This window comes from Pinus tabuliformis, chromosome 6 (genome assembly GCF_031772625.1).
Source record: "Pinus tabuliformis cultivar Carrire ecotype Pingquan chromosome 6, CPIR1, whole genome shotgun sequence".
NCBI classification, from domain to species: Eukaryota; Viridiplantae; Streptophyta; class Pinopsida; order Pinales; family Pinaceae; genus Pinus; species Pinus tabuliformis.
The window spans coordinates 2,005,599,674-2,005,623,940 of record NC_142292.1 but is presented as its reverse complement, the minus strand read 5'-3'; the positions used below and the strand labels follow the sequence as shown (position 1 = coordinate 2,005,623,940).

General features: G+C 39.9%; 1 protein-coding gene across 2 annotated transcripts in view; it reads right to left on the bottom strand.

Annotated features, from left to right (window-relative positions):
* The window catches only part of LOC149267292 (large ribosomal subunit protein bL19cz-like), a 74,262-nt gene extending 50,981 nt beyond the window's left edge, over positions 1 to 23,281 (bottom strand). The window contains exons 1-6 of one of the 2 annotated variants that reach the window (XM_089398451.1): positions 23,121 to 23,281; positions 22,581 to 22,761; positions 5,549 to 5,630; positions 4,982 to 5,332; positions 4,613 to 4,699; positions 4,266 to 4,399 (exon numbers count right to left, since the gene is read on the bottom strand). In XM_089398451.1, the coding sequence (XP_089254577.1) occupies positions 4,266 to 4,399; positions 4,613 to 4,699; positions 4,982 to 5,332; positions 5,549 to 5,572 (596 nt within the window). In that variant the 5' untranslated portion in view covers positions 5,573 to 5,630; positions 22,581 to 22,761; positions 23,121 to 23,281. The remainder of the gene's footprint in view (positions 1 to 4,265; positions 4,400 to 4,612; positions 4,700 to 4,981; positions 5,333 to 5,548; positions 5,631 to 22,580; positions 22,762 to 23,120) is intronic. The other variant, XM_089398445.1, reaches the window with a different exon arrangement.
* Positions 23,282 to 24,267: the final 986 nt, after the last annotated feature.

Sequence of the window (24,267 nt, the reverse complement as noted above, 5' to 3'; positions counted from 1 at the left end):
CCTATCTATATAGTTAAACATTTTAATCTCTTAATAGTTTCGATATAATATTTGTCATGGAGTAGATTTTAAAATTTGTTCTTAGGGATCATGGAAACTCCCATCCCCTCCTACTACCCCTATTTATGGTTAGCGTCCGCAAGCACTTTGGAGTGTTTTCGGAACTTGAGTGGGGAGATTTCGGGAGCGTGACTTTTTTTCCGCTAGTTTCCTTGGCACGACCAAACAAACAGCCCAAATCATCGATTTCACTGCGAGTTGGCTAGAGCTAGGAGCAACCAGACCTCCCTTCGTGGGGACAAGGGTGAGGAATTTGATCGCTCATATATATATATATATATATATATATATGGGTTCTTGGGAATCTATCCCGAAACCGAACGACCATGCATTGTCTATACAGCATATTGTTTTGGTGAAGCGCATCTGAAATTGGTTCCATACCGTCGTCTCAGGAGGTGGAGCAATCTACTAAAGGGGCGCCGGAGTCAACGGCACTACCAGCAGTTCTCATGGCTCCGCGACCTCGCTATTCTTAAGATATTCCAGCTTTGCTCAGGGAAATGATACGTATTGACTAGTAGCCGTGATATGAATCGTAGCAGGAATATGAGGATCTGTTTTGCTGAGATGATATCACGTTTTGCCACTCGACAGATTTGGACGTTTCGGTATCATGGAAAATTTGCAGTGGACATGCGAAACTTAGATTTTTGTTTAGAAAATCCCAGTCTTCCGTCGGCTGAAGGAGAAACCCAAAATCGTCCATAGCCAGATCTAAGGGAGAAAATCCTCTAATTTTAGAGACTCGCCATTATCCAGATCTTCCAGGAGTAGTGCCCTGCTCCGCCGAAATCTGTTGGCTGGAACGACAAGATAACGATGCCGAGTCGTCATCTGACAGCGACCAGAATTCTTTTGCGGCTATCCTCATATGTTAATTGTTTGTTAATTTCCTCGTATGTTAATTGTTTGTTTTAATTTGGTATGTACTTATTATATTTTATTTTATTTTATTTTTAAATAATTATTTTAATTTTAATTTTAATATATATTAAATTTTGATATATTAAAATTATTTTTATTTTATTTTTAATATATTAAATATTGTCTTTCCCAGTTGATGCCTCCTGTAAATTTGGGCAAAGCTTCTGGCTCTACCAGATACTTGTCCCTGAGTACCCGAAGTATCTGCGTACAGGAAACTTGTGCAACATAGATTCTTAGCATTTTAGGATTACTTGTTCTTGGATAAAGTCAAACGCTAAAATATATTTTAAACATGTATTGTGAATCTCATGCAGTTATAAACATATTATACCCCAATCTTGTGGAGAGTCTTATATGGTGCAAATGAACCATACCCCAATATATCATAATACTGGAGTTTGGTGCATATCCCCTTCTCCTCAACACAGCCTTCACACTTATAGTCATCTTCCCAAAGTGGAGCAACCGAAAGAAGTATGTTCAAGACTTTCATCCCTTGGTCAGCCATTTTTGCATCCTTGTTGATTCTTTAAGGAATGGTCACTTCTTAAGGTAGTGGATAATTTCAACTAACCACCTCCCTCCCGAATCAATCACTTTCGACAACCCTCCCCACCTCCTCCCACCAAAGGCAGAAATTAATGCTAACAATCAAGGCAGTATTTGCAAGAGAGATTCACCCATGTTTTCTGCAGTAGGCCGCTCAAGCCTCAGAGTCCTTAGTTGGCCTTTTACTCCAAGCACTCCCACCATGTCACTAACAGTTTTATTGTTCAACTATAGTAACTTCAATTTCATCTACTATATGAACTTTGATTTTCCTTGAGCAATAAGTGAATTCACAAAAGATGAGGATTGAGATAGATCATCTCCCAAAGCATAGCAGATTGGCGTAGTCTAACTTATAGATGAAATGGCCTTTTTCACGACATTTTTTCCTGTTAATTTTTGATCAAAATCCGACAAAGATTTTTTAAAACTTGAGTTTAAATTGTTTAATCTGCATAATTCGAGTGCCCCAAGGGGTTTTCATGGTGTTGAATCCATTTATGCATTCAAAAACATATTTTAAATAACAAAAAATCTTGAAATTGTATTTCCAGATTTTGGTGAATTTCGGTGAAAAAAGTTATTTCATCTATAAGTTAGACTACACCAATAAGATTTGTTGCTCTTTTATTGAGGACCGTGGTTGAAATTGAGAAGCATTTTATCTTTAAATGTCCTGTCCATTATAAGATTAGGAGGTGATTTCATTGTCTTTATAGCGACTCTAACCGTTCTTTGTTGTCATTCTTTAGATACTTCAATTATCAATGCCTTGCATTGTACATTAGGAAGGCCTTTTCTCTCAAGTAACATCTACTTCAATCTTTTCTACAATAGCTACCTATATTACTTGGATTAACTCACTTTCTTCCACTAGAATGCACTGGGGGTAACCACACCATAGCTACTCAGTTCAGCAACACTAGGATTGTTTGACATTATTCTCTGACCAGCACAATTGAGGCTCCATATTGTGCTACATCAAGGGAACCTATGAGGATTATGACACCTACTCAAAGATGCATTATTAGTTTCTTCCCTTCCACCGCAAATTTTTCGACCTTGGATGTTAGGAGTGGTACTTTGTCCTCTTTAGCACCAACCACCACCAAAAGCACGCCAATGCCAGCTACAAGTACTCCCATTGGTCTAGACCACTATCCAGAGGACATTATTCCGAAGGCATTTGATGTTGGCATCTGCACTATTGATTCAGACGATGAGTGGGATAACTCACTCTTGTGGCAACTGAATAATTGTCCAATCTATGCTTCTTTACTGGCTCTCCTTGACTTTATCAGGTTTTCCTCTTTGGGTTAACCTACTTGTCTATGCTTATGTCATTTCATTTCCTACTGCTCTTGTACCCGTTTCTCATTCCATTTCAACTCATTTTTGGGAGGAGAGGTCTTTTACACCTTTATACTTTGGTTTGGCTACTATTTTGAGTGTAATCCTAGTAACCTTGAACTATTTTGTTCTTTAGTGGATATTAATACAAATTTCAATTACATATCTAGATAAATGAAGCCAAAGGCTTCAATAAATTCTCAATCCATGGGGTGGCTGAGCACCCTCCCAAGTGGTGGAATTGTGCGCGTTGGCAGAGTGGGTGGGGATCAGGTGTCCTAGATTCGCCGTATATCTGGTGCAGCACGCACATTGCAGTGATGAACCACCAGAGGGGTCGTACCCAGCGGGGTGGTGGCCGCAGCAGATTGGACAGGGAGAGAGACGATGAGGAGGGAAGAATCAACGAGGAGGGTGAGGTTGCTCACAACTGCGCTCAATCATCGGGTCGGGTGGTGCAGACACCCTCGCTTGCCTTGATTGTTGAGCAATTGCAGGACCTGGTGGCTAGTCTGGACGTCATGTGAGAACAGTGGTATGAAGACCGCAATGAAATTATTGCGTACATTAATGATATCCAGTTCAGCCAAGGGGAAATTCTGAAGCGTCTCGCCTCGGTGCGTCGGAGCCAGTACAGAACCAATGGGTGGCTGGATGAAGTAGAAGCTCGTCTGGCTCATATCGACTTCCACGTGCATGAAGGTCATGGCCACCCTGCCAGCCAAGGTGCTGCTCAGGCACCAAATCCTCCTTTGTAAATGCCATCTGCTAGTTGTTTTTGTTGGTGTTAGTTTTTTGGAATGTAAGGCCCTTCTGCCTATGGAGTTCATATGAAACATGGCAATATCTTCTCTGTTTTTGTATTGCTCTATTGGCTAACAAATCCGGTCAGAGTGAAGCCGGGAGAGCAGGGATGAGCTGAACTGCAAGATGAATTTTTTTGACGTCTTAATAGAAGTTTTTTGACCAGCAACAAAAAAAAAAAATCTCAATCCATGCATCTACTATTTGAATTTGAAATACATCAGGATTGAATATAATTGCAAAGAGGCATGCTGCGTGTCCTTTTATTCTGATACCATTATCACTAAAACGTCCAAGATATGCACAGAAGAGGAAACTACAATGCCTGCACTTGAGAGGAAATTTTGCTATCTATTTCTCTAAAAAAGTAAATTTGTCATAGAATCAAAAGCTTTAACAGAAACTTCTATCTTAACCAATACCTTACATTTTAGCTATTCCTCTTATCTGACATCTTTAATAAATTGTTCTTTTTGAATTTAAATTAAAAAATTGAACTAGTCACTGCAATCAAGAAAAAACGACCATGATAAAAACTATAAGCAAGGAAGTTTTCGAAGAAGCATGCTTACAATGGGAAGACTATCTCAATGCCAACACCAGCAATTATTCTTCGAACCCGAATAGTTGTATGTATACCAGCATTTTGCCTTGATATCACTATACCCTTATATATAGAAAATCTGCGCCGAGTCTCGGGCACATACTGCAGTTATGTTAGGAGAATTTAAAAAGTGACAAAGGCATATCTTAATGCTAACAAAAGCAAAAGAGCCTAACTACACACTTTTAGCCCTGTTTTGGTCCAAAAAAATTCAAGATATTCAAGTACCAGAACTAAAACGCAAGCCGTTTCTACGAGTCCAGCTGAAATGATTCATAATGTAAATTAAAGAATTTAAAAGTTTTGATCATTTACCACTCGAAGTTCTACAACATCTCCCGTTCTGACATCGGGAGTAGGTCTTTCCTTCTCGGTGGCTTCAATAGCTTGCTTGTGTAGTATCTATTGGAGCATTGCCATGTTTCTATCAATAATTCTTTTCAAAAAATTGGGATAGAAGCCAAACAGAAGTTCAACACTGAATGTTATTTCCATAGAGAAATTGGGATACAAGCCACACAGACATGCTGTTGTTTATGATTTTATTTAGGAATTGACACAATGAGCAATGTGCAATGTAATGAGTAAAAAAATATGCAGTTCCCATTATGCTGGAATTTTTGCTCTTAAGTAGAAATGAATTTTTATACATGCTAGGATTTAAACTTTATATAAAAAGCATACCCCCATGATTTGTCCAAGTTTGATCCTTGGTTTTCTTGAAGGGAGTTTAGGTTGTTCCTCAGATACTTCCAAAGTTGATTCATCTGAAGAAGTCACTTCATTCTGTGTGCCACCTTCTTCTTCAAATTCAGGCACTGCATCAACCGATTGTGCATAAACAATAAAATTGTTCTCTCTGATAGTGGAGGAAGATGCCATGCACCAACGGCCACTTACGACTGTCGCAGTTAAAGGTGCACATGTCTTCAAGGGTCGTCCTTTTAAATTCATAGCTGATGAAAATGAGAAAGAGAGAGCTAGTTCTGATTTTGAAGACAGCAAAGCACCTCTGCTAGGCACAAACCCTGGAACCTAGAGATAAAAACCATATACCAAGTTGAACTGTCGGTTTTACAATAAAAAGTACAAATTTGATTGTACTCTTATAAAACTATCCTTTGGTGTATGAGCTACATCCAGCATAGCAGAGTACATTGCATTAAGACTCCTTGAAGAAATTAGTAATAATGCCAAAACTCTCAAGTTGTGTGGCACAAAGAAATGAACGAAAATTATGTTTGGAAAAACCTGATGAAGTATGTTTGCTGCCATTGATAAGCTCCCCCAGCAGTATAGAAGAGACTCCTAGTAAACCAAAAATTCGTATTTCCTTGCCACAGAAGAGGAAAAAATTAATAATCAGAGAATAGGGAGGAAAGACAAAATATAAACAGATCAGCCAACCATTAATGCATATCAGATAAAGATAAAATGATATATGGGTTTCAAATCAATAAAAATATATGCTGATGAATATTCTAGAAGTCAATACATCTACCAACTAGATGCAAAAATGGCATTTCACAGAAAATGTAATGTAATGGCATTGCATTACCTTAATGATGAGGACGACTTGTCAAAGACGAGAAGCTATCAAATTTTTAAAAATGAAGAATGTTTGCTTAACATGTTGGATCAAACTCTGAATAAATTGTGTGATTCAAACATAAATAAATGTGGACAATGATGAGGCTAGCCACACGATCTCCTCATAAAGGTTTTAGAGGGATTTTTAATGGTTTGTAGAGGAATATCCTTATCTTTTGACAGTTGGATACTGCTTATAAGCACTCTCTATTTGGCCATAGACACTATTCCATCACTGCCAAGTAGAATATGGGTATATTCATAGACACAACACAAAGAAATTAACTCATGATCATCTTCACTTATTCAGCACAAGCATTCCCTGCAGACAATGCTCCTTTTCTAAGGCATGGCATAAAACTTAAAATATAGGAATGAATATTACTGTTATTCCAACTAGAACAACACTCTAATTTTCTTTTACTTTCTATTATTCAACAGTTTCCAAACAAATAACTCTCACATTATTCAACTTCTCCCTTGCATCAACTAGAGTTGCAGGTCATGAGCATACACTACCCCGCACTTATTAAATGTCTTCGTCTGGACAATACAGTGTCTAACATGTCCACCTGTTTTCTTCCAAGTATGGCATCTAATTCCCTCTTTCGTTGCAACCAACTTTATGTGGATGTAATCAGCATCTCTTCAGTCAATTGTTACTTGTCACATCTTCTGATTCCAGCACTTTGATGTCTAACTCATACAATATTATAGTCTTTTATCTGCACTCCTACAATCATCCTCACTTCACTGGTAGTCTTCTACCATCATGAATAGTACCAAATCCACTACATACAAGCTGGAAGATTAGGGAGCGTACCATCATTTCTCCTTTCCAAATAATTTCATGAGATAAAAAAAAATGCAAACAAGGAAGAGCACTTTGTTGGAAACTGATAGAAAACCACATCAACTAGAGATTGTTATCCAAAGCACCTAAGTCACATGAGATGATGACACAAGACACAGAAGGACATAAATATGAGTGTATGACATGAGAAACAGTGAACCCCCTGCTTGGAAACAGAACAAGGGCACTGTTAAGAACATGTGCCTCATTGTAATAGGTCACAGGTTCAAATCCAGAGCAGGGTAGAGTATGTACACTTTTGTAAACTTTAGCAGTCAAATTGCTGCACAGAGGTGGGACCTTTGTCCCACAAACAAGGGGGTCTCATACACCAATTTTGTGTCTAGCTTGGCTGGCCATGTCCTTAAAATTAGATGATGATGATGATTATTATTATTATTATATATTTAGTTTATATATATACAAAAATGAAATATAGACATAAAGAATCCAATTTTCTTAGAAACTAGAACATTTACATTACACACATCAATCATACAACTACTTTCTACTTACTACTGCTACATCAACGATGATGAAATGACAAGCACACAAGAAATTAGAACCATAAACTGTAGTTTTTTCATTAAGTCATCAAAATCAAAATGTATTACATAAATACTAAGCCACCGCTACTATAGATGGGAATGCCAATGGCAAATACAAAATAGGGTAGATACTAGAACCATAGATGGAAGAATCTCATAGGTTGTGACTATTAATAGTCCTCCATGTCAAAATCATCAAAATTAGCATCACTGCCACTGCTTCCTCTCCCTCCTCCTCCTCCTCCTCCTCTATACCCAATCCAATCTGTGCATCTGCTGGTGTGGAGGAGGACCCCTCAAAAGGATCACAATCATCAAACGTGACCGGCTCTAGCACTAGATCATTAAGATCCCAGTTGGCTAATGCCAACTCAACACTAGTCTAAACTCGTATCATCATGAAACACATCACACATCTTTGTCTTTCCCATCCACCACTCCCCACTCTACCTATAATAAGATGGAGGTTGGTGTGCACAAACACCATTGTCTATGCCCTAGACTACTCAAGCTTATTCTTCATCAAACTGTATAAATTCCCATATATGGTCCAATTCCTCTCACAACAAGAGGATGAAGTAACCTAAGAAAGGATCCTCATGACTAATTGTTGTAGGAAAAAGCTGTCAATCTACTTGACAATCCACCTACCAAGCACTTGGAATCCCTTCAAATTTGCAACAAACGCTTCAACTGTACACCAACAAATCTCAGAGCTCCAACCTACAAGAGAAAAATGTGAAAAAACGAGGGGCAGATCACCTTTTTAGTGACTTGCGAGCCCTTTTTCACATGACACGTGCCCTAAAATGGGACATGATTAGGCCATGTGCCTATCATATCTGTGTCTGTGTTCAAATGAAGGATACAAACATGGACAAGAGGATGAAATATAATCCAATTAGCCTATCTGATTTGCTATTGATATCATATCCTAACAATTCAGTGATGTCATGCACCCAACCCCCCTTTGCCTCTAATGAAGGAACACTCAAGAACCCAAATATTCAACCCCAACGGTATGCTCTACAAATTAAAATTCACAAGTACATTTGAATTTTGAACAAAAATGTGGATTCTACATCACATAATGATCGGAACATGCATGCTTTTGTATGTATCAAGCTACAAGCAGTTCAACTTACAGTGCCTATAGGGGCCATGATCATAAGGAGACCACTGAATTGGCTCCTTTACAATATATAACAATTGGCTAAGTTAATCATTTACTCAAGATAGGCATAGAATTTATGCAATATTCACATTGCCTAATCATGAGATGGATTTAAGCAATATTCAAATTACTCAATCACAAGGATTTCATCAAATATATTGCAGACATCCAGTAAATTTTATCTTTTACATACTTCACAATAGAATATTAACAGTTTACCTAAGGGAAAATAGGCACTTACCTGTCTTTACAAACAGATATTTACATCATTGTCATTAGGCCTCATTAAGGCAAATCTAGACTTGTGGCTTCATTGCTATGTATAAACTCATTAGCAAAGTCTTGGCCTTGGGTTCTTGCTAGGAGTTTTAGATAACCACACAAAATTGTACCATGTGTTTACATAATTTACATGACTATAGTGCCCTTGACTCAACATCAATGTAAAATCACACACATACGTCACATATTTACATAGCATAAGTATTATGTACAATGTTCTAAAAGTTAAAACCAAATGTAACAGACCCAACCCCCTAGACACCCTCAACGAGATGGAAGTTACAAAAAAAAATTATCCTTATGCTAGCTCAGAAGTTTATTTTTGTCAATTGCTTTCTAGCGAGAGCAATTGGCATCACACCCTACCATGTCATCGAGTGTTGGGCACATTCATCAAGGCATAACCTTACGTGTTCCTCTTTGTTTTATTGGACTTATCGGCTTGTGCACTCCTTTTAATTTCATGGCTATGAACCTGATAGTCTTCAGGCTTCTAAGTTTAGTTTTGGCAGTGTCACTTTAAATCTATCGCATTTATAGGGTTATCGTCAGTTGTCTGTCTATATTGCATCTAGGTAATCTTTAGTTTTCGATACACTAGATCCAACAAAACTTCTTGTAGCAATGGCTCCCTTTATCGCTTCTTGAACTACGATACTCTTGTCGCGATTATTCTTACTTCTATGCAGTGTTCTCTTCCTGTTTCAAGCCCTCGCCTTGAGGCCAGCGACACCCATACTACATTCAAATCAACATTTCCAAGTGACGTATCAATGGCTTGAAGGAATCCTTATTGCAAACATAATCAACCCTGCTAAGCAATGTATTATTGGCTTGAAGGAATCTTTATTGCAAACATAATCAACCTTCCCAAGCAAATGTATTGTTAGCATGAGGGAATCTTTATGCAAACAAAATCAATTAAGCCAAGCAATTTATCGCTAGCTTGAGGAGATCTTCACCACTTACAAGAAAGATTGAGCCAAGCAATGTATCACTAGCCCAAGGAAATCGTTTTTTGCTCGCAAATCGCTTAAGGTAAGTAACATATCGCCAATTGGAGGAAATCTTTCGCTTGCAAATCAGTTAAGCCAAGCAATGCATCTAATCTATAAACTACCATGGATATTCCATTGGACAAATCGTCACAACAAATCTACTAAACTATGTTAGAAAATCTGAAATCTACACTATGAGGGTTTATTTCTCCTCAGATTTTTGGATCCTTAATTATTGCTTATTGTTTGTGCATGTGAATTATAGTTATGAAGAAAATAGAGAACAAATAGAACAATCACTCACAAACCATAATAACACAAGATATGACCTGAGAAACCCTCTCAGGAGAAAACCTAGTTGGAAGGTGAGGTTGCTCCACTCTTTCTCCAAATGGAAATGGATGCAAGTAAACAAAATTGAGACCTATGGCCCATGGGCTGCTACAGTGCACAAACCCTCTCTATTTGCTCTCTCCCTATCCACGCTTTACTACTCTGCTCATCTATGGAACAAAATGCACTCGAATAAATGGAACCCCTTTTCCACCTAATGGCCCAATTATAACCTAGCCTAATAGCCTACTAGTGGTTAAGTTTGACTCCTTCAACTCTTAACTCGTGTTACAATATTGACTCTTTTATAGTCTTCTTCATCATGATCATGTGGCTAGCCCTTTTTCCACGAATAATGGGGGTTGGCGCGGCATCCTCTCGAATCATGGTGGTCATTGCAAGAAGGATAACTTCCAAGTGGCATAACTTTTGCATACGGACTCCCATTAAGACGATTCTTGCATTGTTGGAAAGGTATATGTGTAGAATAGCACTAAAGGTACAACACAAAGCAGCAAATTTTTACCCCCAAAAAATGTTGTCTGATGCCTCAAACTACTTCCAAAAGGTTTCAAACCCCAATTTTCCAAACTAGGACCCACTAGTAAAATGGCCTTGTGAGTTGATTCCTCCACTTTTTCTACTCTAAAAACACCAAGATGGATGACAAATAATATAATGATCCAATACAGATCACAACTCCCCATTTTGGGAGGCTTTTGGTCCCCAAACTTCTATTGAAAGATGTGAGGAAATTTTTCCTCCACCTTCTCTTGAGTGCACCATTTAGATTTTCCTGGAAGTTGTCCTTTCAACCCAATCTACCAAAGGCCACGTTGCCTTTGTCTTATAGTTCTAGACCTCTTCTGCAAAATTGTATCCTCTGTCAACTCTGCCTGAGCATCTAGTGCCAAATCCTCTACAAAAGGTAGGACCTGTTTCTCTTCCTGATCTAGCACGGAAGGCTCATAGAGTTTCAGATTCTCTACATTCACCACTAAGTAAATGCGCATGTATGGGCATAGACCTAAGTAGCACGAAATGCCGAAACGTTTCGGAGTTTTCCGAAACGGGTTTGTTTAGAAACGTCACCTCCCAAAAATGGAAACGTCAAGTGAAACATCGGCTAAAACGTCATATATATATATATATATATAGAGAGAGAGAGAGAGAGAGAGAGAGAGATAAGTGAATAACACATTATCTTGCAAGAAAAAAGGGAAAATGAACCATAGTTGATAATTTAGAAGGAGACCAAGTCTATATTAACTCCCATAGATGATTACATGACCGTCAAGTTTCGGTGTTTTGGGTATGGGTATGGCCTGGAACGTCGGGTTCCTAGAAGTTTTGAGCAACATAGGCATAGACTGAGTCTATAGACATTATCTCCCACCTTCTATAGTATCTCAAAGGGACACCATATCACAGACCCTTGATTCTTACCACGACCTTATAGCCTCTCCTTGTTCAATTGTAACCACACATTGTCTCCCACCTTGAATGACTTCTCTGTCATGTGTTGATCATGCCTAGTATTTTTCTTGTGACTTCTGCAATGTCTCCTGTAACTTTAGATGGATTTTCTTGATCTTCTCCACAAATTATTCTGCCCTTAAGGCATCCCTTGTAAGATCCTCCCTCACTCCTCCTTGTTGCCCATATGCAATTTCCAAAGCTGAAGTTGGAAAATATCCAAAACAAGTTCCAAATGGCAACTTACCAGTAAAAGTGTGGAGTCCTTTGTTATAAGAGTGTTGTATGTATACCATAATTTTATCCCAGGTTTTCGGATGGTTTTGATTGTATGCCCTCAAAATTTGCACCAAAACCCTATTGCCTACTTTTGTTTGCCCATCTATATTTACATAGAATGATGTAGACCTCTTCAACTTCGTGTCCATCTTCTCCCACAATGTAGCCCAAAATGCACTGAGAAATCTTGTGTCCCTGTCTAAAACAATGCTCCTCGGTATTCCAAAGTGCACCCAAACATGTCCAAAGAATAAGTTCCCTACTTCTTGCCCACTGATAGTCTTTTTACAGGGCATTAGAAAACAAATCTTATTGAACCTATCAACTACCATGAACAGGTAGTCATGTCCCTCCCTAGTTGTTGGTAAACCTCCCACAAAGTCCATGGAAATGTTCCCAAGGACAAGTGGGTACTGGCAAGGGATGATATAAACCCTATTTCATGTTACTAGGCTTGCTGATACAACAAAACATGCTTCCTCTTATGAACCTAGCTACCTCTTCTTGCATCTTGGACCAATATACATATCTCTGCAAGTTGACCATTTTCTTCCCTACACCAAAATGCCTTGTAACCTTGGGGGTGTGAGCCTCTCTAATCAGTTGTAGTCACTCACCTTTAGGAACACATAACTTATCTAACTTATAGAATAACCCATTCTGGAGATGGTCATCAATTGTGTTGTCACCATCGTGCACATGATTCTGCCTTTGTAACTGTTGAAACACCTCCTTGAGGTCCTCATCCTCTATATATACCTCTCTGTATGCATCATGGATGAAAAGTTCCACGTGCATAAGAGTTCCCAAAGTTGTGATCTTTGATGTGAATGACCTTGAAAGCGTGTCGGTCAACTTGTTTGTCCTAACCTTCTCGTACTTGATCACTAAATGAAACTACTATAAAAATCACATACTTGTAATGCCTAGTCTGTTGTAGGTTACTTTGGGCTTGTAGGTATTGTAGTGGTCGATGAACTATGTGATTTACTATCTCCTTTCCATCAAATAGTGTTTCCACTTCTACACAGCTTGCACCAGGGTATAGAGCTCCTTGTCATAGGTAAGGTAGTTGAGAACTACCCCATGAAATACTTCAGAATGGTAGCATACAGGCCTTCCTTCCTGCATCAAGACCGCTCCCATAGCAGACCCACTCATATTTGTCTCCACTTTGAAGGGTTTCTTCAAGTTCGGTGAAGCCAGAAGTAGTGCTTAACTAATCTTCTTCTTTAACTCTTCTAAGGCCCTCTGTTGACCCTTTCCCCACTAGAAACTCTTGCCATTCATTATTGTTGATTTGGGGTAGCATCGGATGTGCTCTAGCCACAAAATTTGGTGGAGAGGTTGGGGCACATGAGATCTCCAATACCTAGAAAGGGTTTGGGAAGATTCTAAACAGATCAGGAGATATTAAAATAATTAATATTTTTAATGGAGTCCCTAAGTCTAAACTTAGGGAAAATAAAATATTAATGTGTATTAATATGAATCTGTGTTAGAATGGTCCAAAAGACATGGATCAAGCCAGATCTAATCTTAGCCGTTGATTAGGGACTTAATCTCGGCCGTTGAGATGTCAACAGGAAAAGTATAAGAGGAGGCTTAAGGGTCACTTGGAGAGGTACACCAGATGATCAATGATTCTATTCTCTAGAGCGGGGTTTGCTAAGAGAGATAGAATCAGTGATCGGGAGAGCAGCTGAGGGGCATTGAGTACAGAGAAACAGAGAAGGCAGAGATTGTGCCGGGAGAGCAGCGCAGCAGCCAAGGAGGGTGACACAGAGCTAGCAAGGGCTCACGCAAGGCCACGCAGAGGCAGCCAAGTGCTGCGCAGAGCACTAGAGGGGCTAGTGCAGCTGACGCAGAGGCTCCCAGAGCTAACGTAGGGCCTCCTAGGGTTGACGCAGGGCCAGCGTGAGACAGAGAGGGGCTGACGCAGTCCAGTTTGGGCAGATGCTGGGGTTGCAAAGCAGTTTTGTGCTGAGGAGCTGCCGGAAGGGTTTTCCGAGGTTTCAACCAAGAGATTTCTCTCAAACTGTGAGATATAGCTGCTAAGGAAATTCTCTGTTGGGTAGGACAGTTTCGGCACCCAGATTGTACTCTGATATTGCTTAATAAGAAAACCCTAAGATAGTTGCACCAGTTTTCCCGCATTGGGTTTTTCCGGGGACATTGGTCCAAAAATAATGGTGTCACATGGTGTGTTTGTTCTTGTTTCTTTTAGTTGTTGATCTGTAATATGTTGAGCATGCAGTGGTGTTTATTTTCAGTATTTACCTTGTAAATAACTTGTTAAAGAAAAATAACCAGTAGGTAGGAATAAATCAAAAAAAGTGCATGAAAAGTTTCTAAACTAAGTAAACTTAGAAACTTCAACATGGTTTCAGAGCGTGATTGCATATCACAGGAGGACTAAAAGACATCAGCCGAGCAGAGCAATAGCAGTAGAAAACCGCTGTCCTAAGGTGACAGAAGTCGTTTCTAGCAGCGCGGAAGCCAAGAAGTGTGACGCAAAGCCAATCAGAGCCACGCAGAGAAGCCGGGAGTTGCGTAGAGCCTCAGAGAGGCCAGTGTTGCTGACACAAATGATAATGAAAAGTACAAAGAGGCGATGGCGAGGGCCAAGTACATTATCCTTGACAGGGTCAAGGATCATGTGGTACCACATATAGCCGAGAAGGAAACGGCAGTTGAGATGTGGGAGGCTCTCAAGAACCTGTACCAACATACTTCTGTGCAGAGAAGAATGCTACTCGAGAACCAGATGAGGTCGTATCAGATGAAGAAGGGTCAAACGATTGACTCTTTCCTCAGAGGACTGAATGAGATCCAAGATCAGTTGACTGCTATAGGAGCGACACCGGATCAGGAGCTTATGGTGAGGACAGCCCTGAATGCTGTCTTAGAAGTGTGGGAAGTGTTTGTCTAGAGCATCCTGGGCAGAGGGACTCTCCTACCTTGGGACGAGATGTGGACAGCTCTTCGCTAGGAAGAGATCAGACGGCAGTCAAAGACAGGTAGCAGTAGCAAAGGGATCAAGGCCAAGCAGGAGGAGGAGTATGTGGCCCTAGCATCTGAGGGAAAGCAGGAGAAGCGAAAAAAGAAAGATCTCTCCAAGATCAAGTGCTTCCACTGTGGGGAGATGGGTCATTATGCGACCCAGTGCCCAAGGAAGAAGAGTAAGGAAGAGTCTTCCGAGACTAAGGCAGCGCCAGCACAGGCAAAGAAAGAAGTTTTGACAGACGATGATTGTGCCATGAGTGCACACGCACCACTTGAGCAGAAGTGGGGAGACATCGAGCTGTAATCAGGTGGACTACAGGCGATGAGGGGCAGGATCCCTGAGGTACCCAGCCTCTTGGATTAGACCTTGCTACGGGAGCCCCGACGAGGAGTAGCAAGATTGGCTGGGTAGGTTGAGACGGATGCGGATGGAGCAGCAAAGAGAGCTACAGTGCAGGAGTCCCAAGACAGCGCAGAGCTAGCAGGCTGCAGCAGTGCGAGAGACACAGGAGTGTTGCACCAGTGCAGGACGGCACATAGAGGTGTGCAACGGTGCAAGATGCAGGGAGTTGTTGCAGTAGCGCAGAGGTCAGAGAGAGGGAGCACTTGTCAGCGACAGAGGGAGCTTCAGCATCAGTGGGTGTTTCTAGCCCAATAGGGAGGTCAGTTGGGAGATCAGTTACTTACTTCTCAGTAACTAAGTTGCAGTGCAGCAGTGGGCAGCACGATGCAACATGATGAGAGGAGGTGCAGTGCAGATGCAGTGCTGGGAGGAAGGACCAGCAGCAGCACGGATGCAGAGGGAGCTATTGTACAGATGCAGTAGTGGCAGTGGCAGAACCATGGGTAGCAGTACAGGAGGCAACAATGCAGCGGATGTTGGACAGGAATGCATAGCATCAACACAGGTACCGATGCCAGATGATCAGAGTAATACTCAGTGAGGAGTATTGCTAGAGCACAATCCTCGCTAAGAGGGAGTGTTGATTTGGGGTAGCATCGGATGTGCTCTAGCCACAAAATTTGGTGGAGAGGTTGGGGCACATGAGATCTCCAATACCCAGAAAGGGTTTGGGCAGATTCTAAACAAATCAAGAGATATTAAAATAATTAATATTTTTAATGGAGTCCCTAAGTCTATACTTAGGGAAAATAAAATATTAATGTGTATTAGTATGAATCTGTGTTAGAATGGTCCAAAAGACATGGATCAAGCCAGATCTAATCTTAGTCGTTGATTAGGGACTTAATCTCGACTGTTGACATGTCAACAGGAAAAGTATAAGAGGAGGCTTGAGGGTCACTTGGAGAGGTACACCAGATGATCAGTCATTCTATTCTCTAGAATGGGGTTTGCTAAGAGAGATAGAATCAGTGATCGGGAGAGCAGCTGAGAGGCATTGAGTACAGAGAAACAGAGAAGGCAGAGATTGTGCCGAGAGAGCAGCGCAGCAACCAAGGAGGGTGACACAGCGCCGGCAAGGGCTCATGCAGGGCCACGCAAAGGCTCCCAGAGCTAACGCAGGGCCTCCTGGGGCTGACGCAAGCCTAGAAAGGCTGACGCAGGGCCAACGTGAGACAGAGAGGGCTGACGCAGTCCAGTTTGGGCAAACACTAGGGTTGCATAGCAGTTTTGTGTTGAGGAGCTGCCGGAAGGGTTTTCCGGGGTTTCAGCCAAGGGATTTCTCTCAAATTGTGAGGTATAGCTGCTAAGGAAATTCTCTGCTGGGTAGGCCAGTTTCGGCACCCAGATTGTACTCTGATATTGCTTAATAAGAAAACCCTCAGATAGTTGCACCGGTTTTCCCGCATTGGGTTTTTCCAAGAACATTGGTCCAAAAATAATGGTGTCATGTGGTGTGTTTGTTCTTATTTCTTTTAGTTGTTGATCTGTAATATGTTGAGCATGCACTGGTGTTTATTTTCAGTATTTACCTTATAAATAACTTGTTAAAGAAAAATAACAAGTAGGTAGGAATAAATCAGAAAAAGTGCATGAAGGGTTTCTAAACTAAGTAAACTTAGAAACTTCAACAATTATTACAGCATGGAGTGGTGTTGCTACTATTGAAAACAAGGTTGTGAATTTCCTCAAGTATTGTGCTTCCCCAACAATATTCATGACCTCAAAAACATTAGTAGCAACCTGCCACTTCGTGATGGCCTCCATCTTGCCAAGATTTATGTTCAGCTCTCCTCCACCTATCACATACCCCATATACACCAAAGCCTATTCTGCAAACTCACACTTCTTGAGATTTTTCAGTTGTTGGTGCTTCTTTAATGTCTCTAAAACCTACATCAAATGTGAGATGTGCTCCTCCCAGATAGCACTATATACCAGTATATCATCCAAAAAGACAATAACAAATGAATCTATAAAAGGGCGTAGTATCTCATTCATTAACCTCATAAACGTAGTTGGTGCATTGCATAGGCCAAATGGCATGACTAACCACTTATAGAAACCTTGCCCGGTTTTGAAGGCAGTCTTCCAAGTATCTTTTTCACTAACCCGAACTTGATGATATCCTGACTTTAAGCCTAGCTTCGTGAAGTATTTGACTTGTTGCAATTGATCCAGCAAATCATCTATCAAGAGCAGGGGGTACTTGTTCTTAAGTGTGATTTTGTTTAATGTCCTATAATTAATACACATTTTCCAAGTCCCATCCTTTTTTTGGCACAATGATGATGGGTGACCCACATGGTGAGGTACTTGGTCAAATGACACCCTGTTCCAGTAGTTTTTGCAATTGCTTCTTCACCTCATTTGATTTTATAATGGATTGCCTCTAAAGCCCAATGTTTGCCAACAAGGAGTCTGGCAACAGCTGGATCTCGTGCTCCACTTCCCTCTTAGGCGATAACCCTTTAGGATCCCGGAACACACCCTTCTATGCATGTAGCAACTCTTCCAAAAAAAAATGTTCCTTAGTACACCTCTCCAAGGATACTTTACTCTTACTAACTCTTCTATAAACTAATTTTCTCTTAAAAACAATAAAACATACTTCTTGCTAGAATTGATCAGTTTCTTGGCTTGTTTGACACTTTCCAATGAAATTTTGGACTTGCCCTTATGTGAGTTGATGAAGGATTGCCCATCCTTGATGAGGCAGTATTGGTTGCATCTTCGCATGAAGATTGCACCCTGCATGTACATACAGGTATTAGGGACTTCTAAACACCACTACACATACATCAAGGGGAACTTCATCAATAAAATCAACATTGATAGCAAATCTAATTTTCCACTGTTCGATTACCTTTATCTCCTCATCCTTATTTACCCACCCCAATGGATATGGGCTTGCATGATCATGAACTTCCAATCCCAATTTGTTGACCAGCTCTACTGCAATGAGATTTGCCTATGACCCTAAGTCAAACAAAGCATCAATATTTGTCTTCTTAACCTATATTTTTATATGGAAGAGTCTGGTTTTTTCGTTCTCTTCCTGTTGTTGACGGCTACTCAGATTCACCCCTTTTTGCACCGATGTGCAGACAATCTTCTCATCCACGTTCAAGTTGCTTTCCACCTAATTACTCAGATTTGTGACCATGAGTTTTTTTCTTTAGTATCCTTCTTTTTGTTCTTTGGTTTGAGCTTTGGATGCAACTTCCAACAGTTTTCCTCTATGTGACCGTCAATGTTACAATGGTCGTAGTGGTAGTTGGGATCTTTGCAGTGGTGTGTTTTGGTTGCCACCTTTTTGTCCTTTCTATGGATTGTGGTAGCATCGAATGTGCTCTAGCCATGAGAATTGGTGGAGAGGCTAAAGCACATGAGATCTCCAAAACCCAGAAATTGTTTGGAGAAATTCTACCCAGATGAGGAGATATTAAAATAATTAATATTTTTAATGGGGTCCTAAGTATAAACTTAGGAAGATTAAAATATTAATGTGTATTAATATAATTTTGGGTTAGAAGGTTCCAAGAAACAAGGATCAAGCCAAATCTAATCTTAGCCGTTGATTAGGGACTTAATCTCGGCCGTTGAAGACTCAACAGGAAAATTATAAGAGGAGGCTTAGGGGTCAGTTGGAGAAACACCAAACTGATCAGTCAGTTTGATTTTCTGGAGCGGGGTTTGCTGAGAGAATCGAACCAATGATCTGTTGCAGCGAGAGGCAATTCGGCAGAAGGCCGAGAATACATAGCAAAGAGGCTGAGATAGTGCCAAAGAGACAGTGCAGAGCCTGGGAAGCTCACATTATGGTTTATTAATGCAACTTGTACTTCTAGCTGCACAAACCTCTCCTTTGCGAGATCTTGAGGGTTATTCACAAATTCATCAATCATGACTAGGGTTTTGTGACTTTCAACTTAACCGATCTGGATCCCCTTCAACTCCCCTATACCCAAAGAAAACTGCTCTAATACCAATATGATCCATAAATTGTAATGGGTATTCCATTGAACAATTCATCACAATAGATCTACTAAATATATTAGAAATTTTGAAATCTACACTAGAGGGTTTATTTCTCCTTAGATTTCTAGATTTGTTAATTATTGTTTATTGTGTATGCATGCAAATTATAATTATGCTGAAAATAGAGAATAATCATTCACAAACAACAATAACACAAAATATGACATGGGAAACCCTTTCGAGAGAAAACCCAACTAGAAGGTGAGGCTACTCCACTCTTTCTTTCTTTGAATTTGAAATGGATGCAAGTACAAAGAAGTGAGACTTGTTGCCCCGTGGGCTACTACACTGCACAAACCCTCTCTGTTTGCTCTCTCCCTATCCACACTCGGCTACTCCGGCCATATATAGAACTAGATGCACTCAAATAGAATGGAATCCCTTTTTCTCCTAGTGCCTCGATTATAACATAGCCCAATAGACTACTAGTGGTTAAGTTTGACCCCTTCAATTCTTAACTAGAGTTACAATATTGACTCTTCTAGAGTCATCTTCATCGTGATCACATGGCCAACCCCTTCTCCATGAATAACGGGGAATGACGTGGCATCCTCTCAAATCATGGTGGTCAAGACAAGAAGGTCAACTTTCAGGTGGCATAACTTTTGCATATGAACTTCAATTCAAGCAATTATTGCACTATTGGAAAGGTATCTATGTAGAATAGCACTAGGGGGCATTGCACTTAAGAGAAAGTTTTACCCTCCAAAAAAGGTTGTTTGATGCCTCAAACTGCTTACAAAAGGTTTCAAATCCCAATTTTCCAAACTGGGACTTGCTGTTAAAAATGGTCTTGTGAGCTTATTCCTCCATTTTTTCCACTCTAGAAGCATTGAGATGAATGATAAATAATATAATGATCCAATCTGGATTAGTATCGTTGGTCGGATGACATCTTTTTGACTTGCAAATAAGTTAACCCAAGTGATGTATCATTGGCCGAAGGAAATCCTTTTTGCTTTCAAGCCAACTAAGGTGTTTGCTTGAAAGCTATTTAACCTTGTGTTTAGGCACTTGCTCCAGCGGTTGAAACATCACTGTTTGGAGAGCTTTCAAGGCTCATTCGATTAAGAAGAAGGGGTCCTCATATGGCTTGACCCCAAGCATAAACATTGGGTTGTACAAGGCCAGATGGGAACACTTACAAGACTACATTAGTTTGCATCTGCTCATTCTTCTTCACAATTCCATCATAGGGTTTTATCTTAAAACCCTAATCTCCAATATCCAATGAATAAACCCTAACCCTAGACCTCCAAGATGTTCTAAGATACTCCAAGAAGACCTAGAAACCCTAGCGACTCAAAAGACAAAAATTTGTCTACCAACGCAAGGGAGACTCTACACTCTAAAATCATGTATCGTGCTTCAAGGTGATACCATGCACAATAATGGCACCAAGGTGATGTAGCTATGCAAGGCAAATCCACATCCCTCCATCACAGGCCTACATGAATCCCATTGATCCTCCTAAGCAATATACTCAACTAGGTCAATTGCCCCTAGAAGAATACAATTGAAGCCCTGAGTCCCTCAGCCATCTCCAATTAAAAACAAGAATCCAAGTTGCCACATACCAACTAGAGCCTAATTCCCTCCTACAAGTTGCACAACACTCCTCATCCTATATAGGGTTCCCTCCAAGCAAGTGGATTATTCATGGGGGCTCAATGGCGTCCACCAAACTATCCAGAGTATTCCAATGTGTAAGGGAAAATGCTATTCAAAAACTATCTAAGCTTAAGCATCCACTGAAAAAGCTATCTCAATTGTGTAAATCCATCAAGGACTATTGCTCATGTGCCAATCCATCTCAAACCATCCAAGTGCTGAACATACACCATGTACCACAAATCTCATGAAGCACCCCAAGCATAAACACTTTCAAAGTAACCCCAAAAGTTAATACCAATATGTATCGAGAACAGGGAAGCCACCTATATAAATGATTTTGGTAATTGTGTCTACAACCTATCTCTCCACTACTTCGAGATTGTATATATCAGTTTTACATTAGGAGGCGCCCCCAAATCCCTATGACACCCTGCAAAACGCTTACCTGTATCCCCCAATTTGTGAAATGCAAAATGAATCGTTTGACCAAGAATACGGGATCTTTCACATTAAGGGGCTGGTACCAAGGCAGCCCTCCACGAAAAGTGGAACTCACGGGGCCCACCAACCCACGCCCCACACCCCAAAAAAAAAGAAGAAGAAAAAATCCTCCTTCATATTTTCGAAAAAAGGTTTTAAAAGTTTTAAAAATAAAAAGCCTAATGCCTTGGTAAACTAACTCTACTTTCTGTATATCTCTTTCTCATTTGATTTTTACAATGATGAATCATTATTGATGAACTCCAATTGGCAATTAGTCTTTAGATCATTTTATGTTTTCATATCTTTTGAATTTTTGTATATAATTATAAAGATAGGGTCCCCTATGCGAGGGACATCAACATCCCCATGATGCTCAATGAAATTTCGGGGGTGTCTCCACATGTGCCCTGGGTGTGTTTCCCCACTTTCACGTCGCCACACTCCAGAAACTTGGTGAAATGTTGTAATAATCGCTGACTCCCTATAATGTGTACTGTTTTTCTTCTTATTCCTTTAGCTTCAGGTATTCTATTTTGCTCTTGGGAAATCACTTTTTCACCCCCCTTATTGCCATTTTGGTATGTTGTACTTCCCAGCCCTGTTGACCTACTTTGGTCATCAGTGGACATTAATAAAAAATTAATTTCATTTAATTTGTATATTTATATTAGCTCTTTCGTTTCAAGCACTAACAAATCCATTGGAGTTAAATTCAGGCCCAATTTACTCAGCCAAAAATTTAGGATCAGTCAAGCAACACATTCGGAAATTCCTCTCCCTATAACCCACAAGCTGGAAGAAACAGTTTTAGCTCCAGCCCCTTCCGTGCCCATGCCCAGATAAAACTTTTCTGCATTCTCTGGGTTCATCATATTACTGTCGTGGGGTGCCTGTTGTATGCTCTCAGCCGACTTTTTTGTATCTTTTTGAAGTTGAAACCTTACCCTTAGTAATCTCAAGCTATAATCATTACTCTTCCAACCAGGTTTAACCATTAGCATATTCCACATAAAGATATAGCAGATGGAACATCGTATCGCAGGTTAAGGGTACATTTTTTAAAATATTGCCTTGGAAGCTTCAAACAGATTACACTGGAATCGCCAGCTTTGAAATATGGTGACATACTTTAAGAATTGTGGAAAGAAAATTCGTTTTGGTCCATTTTTGTTTGGTTCCTCATAATAAGATTCGAAAACTGACCCTTGCCTCACGTAGATATGGCTGCAAGCCCGCAAAGTGCAGCTGGAGCTCAACCATCTTGTGGAATTCCTAGAGAATTGGACCTCAGCTCCCTCCTGCGCAAGCAGCAGATAGTCCCCATGCTAGCAACAGCAAAGCAAACTAGGCGCGCAAGAAAGCTGGGCAGAAGGGGCAGAGGAAACTGTAAAATGCCCTGAGTCAAATTGGCGGAGAGTAATTGCTTTGGAAAAGACCTGAAAATTCAAATATTCTACAACCCAAAAGCACAACGAGAACAAGATTGAACCCAGAGAGCCATGGGAGGAAAGATTACGTCCAATTTGCCAATCCAGTAAAACAGAGGATGAATAAAGCACATTATCAAGCTATCCCACGGAAAGAACAATCCAGCATTAATGTAAACTATGTAATACCCACATCGCCATTTAAAATTAAAAAAAAAAAATCTACTGCACTCTGATAGGAAAGCTCATCACAGAAAATCTAAAACACAAATATTGCACACCTACTGTAACAAAAGAATAGAAACCCGAAACTCACCAGTATATCTCGCATAGACAGACGAACATCGGATGCAGCAGTCCAGCTGGTTTCTCTCCTGTATTGAGTTATGAAAATGGGTACTAAACCACTCCAGCCTTATCCTATCAGGACGTGTACACAACTAATATCCACGCTAAATGAATCTACCGTATTTCAATCCAAGAAATAGCAGTTAGTTTAACATTGTGACCATCTTAAGCTTTATAATAAAGGAATGGTCTAATTGTCTAATTTGGATGACGGAGTCGTAAATTTGCTTTGAAAATTATGGAAATTTTGACACGATTTTAATAAAATTTGATAGGTTTTTTTAAATCCAGGTTACCATTGTCAAGTTTCAAGATTTTTAGTTTCTCAAATTTCAAGATTTTTAGTTCCTCCTAGGTTTTTTTTTCAATGGTGTTTAATTCATTTCCACCACCAAAAACATAATTCAAATACTATCACTGTGAGATTTTTTGAAAACTTTTTAGCCGGATTCTGGCCACTTCTATCAACGATTTCTCGGACAACTCCAATTTGGATTCGGATTTGATCAAATTTTAGTTGAATATAACATTAAAGCAACCCATCATAATAGATGGCGATAATATATATTTTGTTTTTAGGGTTAGGTAAGATATTTTTGTTCTTATATTTTTTTATTATTATTTTTAATTATAGTAATTGTTGGAGTAATTTGGGCGAAGGCGAAGATAGTAACAAGAATTTATGACTTAGCAAGAGTCTAGACTCCACAAAGGTAGGGTAGCCTACTCCTTGAGCCTTTTCACAAGGGTCAAAGATTGCCCCCACGGGATTTGAAACCAGGTGAAGGAGATAACATCCCATTCTAACCACTCAATTGTCTCACAAGGAGATTTTTTATATAACAATTATAACAAATGATGCAAGGCAGTTTGGTTCCCAGGTGGAGGGGATAACATCCCATTCTAACCACTCAATTGTCTCACAAGGAGATTTTTACTTAACAATTATAACAAATGATGGACAGGATAGCATCCCATTCTAACCACTCAATTGTCTCACAAGGAGTTTTTTTACATAACAATTATAACAAATGATTTTTACATACGTTGTCAATACCCTAGAAATTAACTCTAGGAAAATTGCATAAAAAATTATAAGTTACATTAGTCAATGC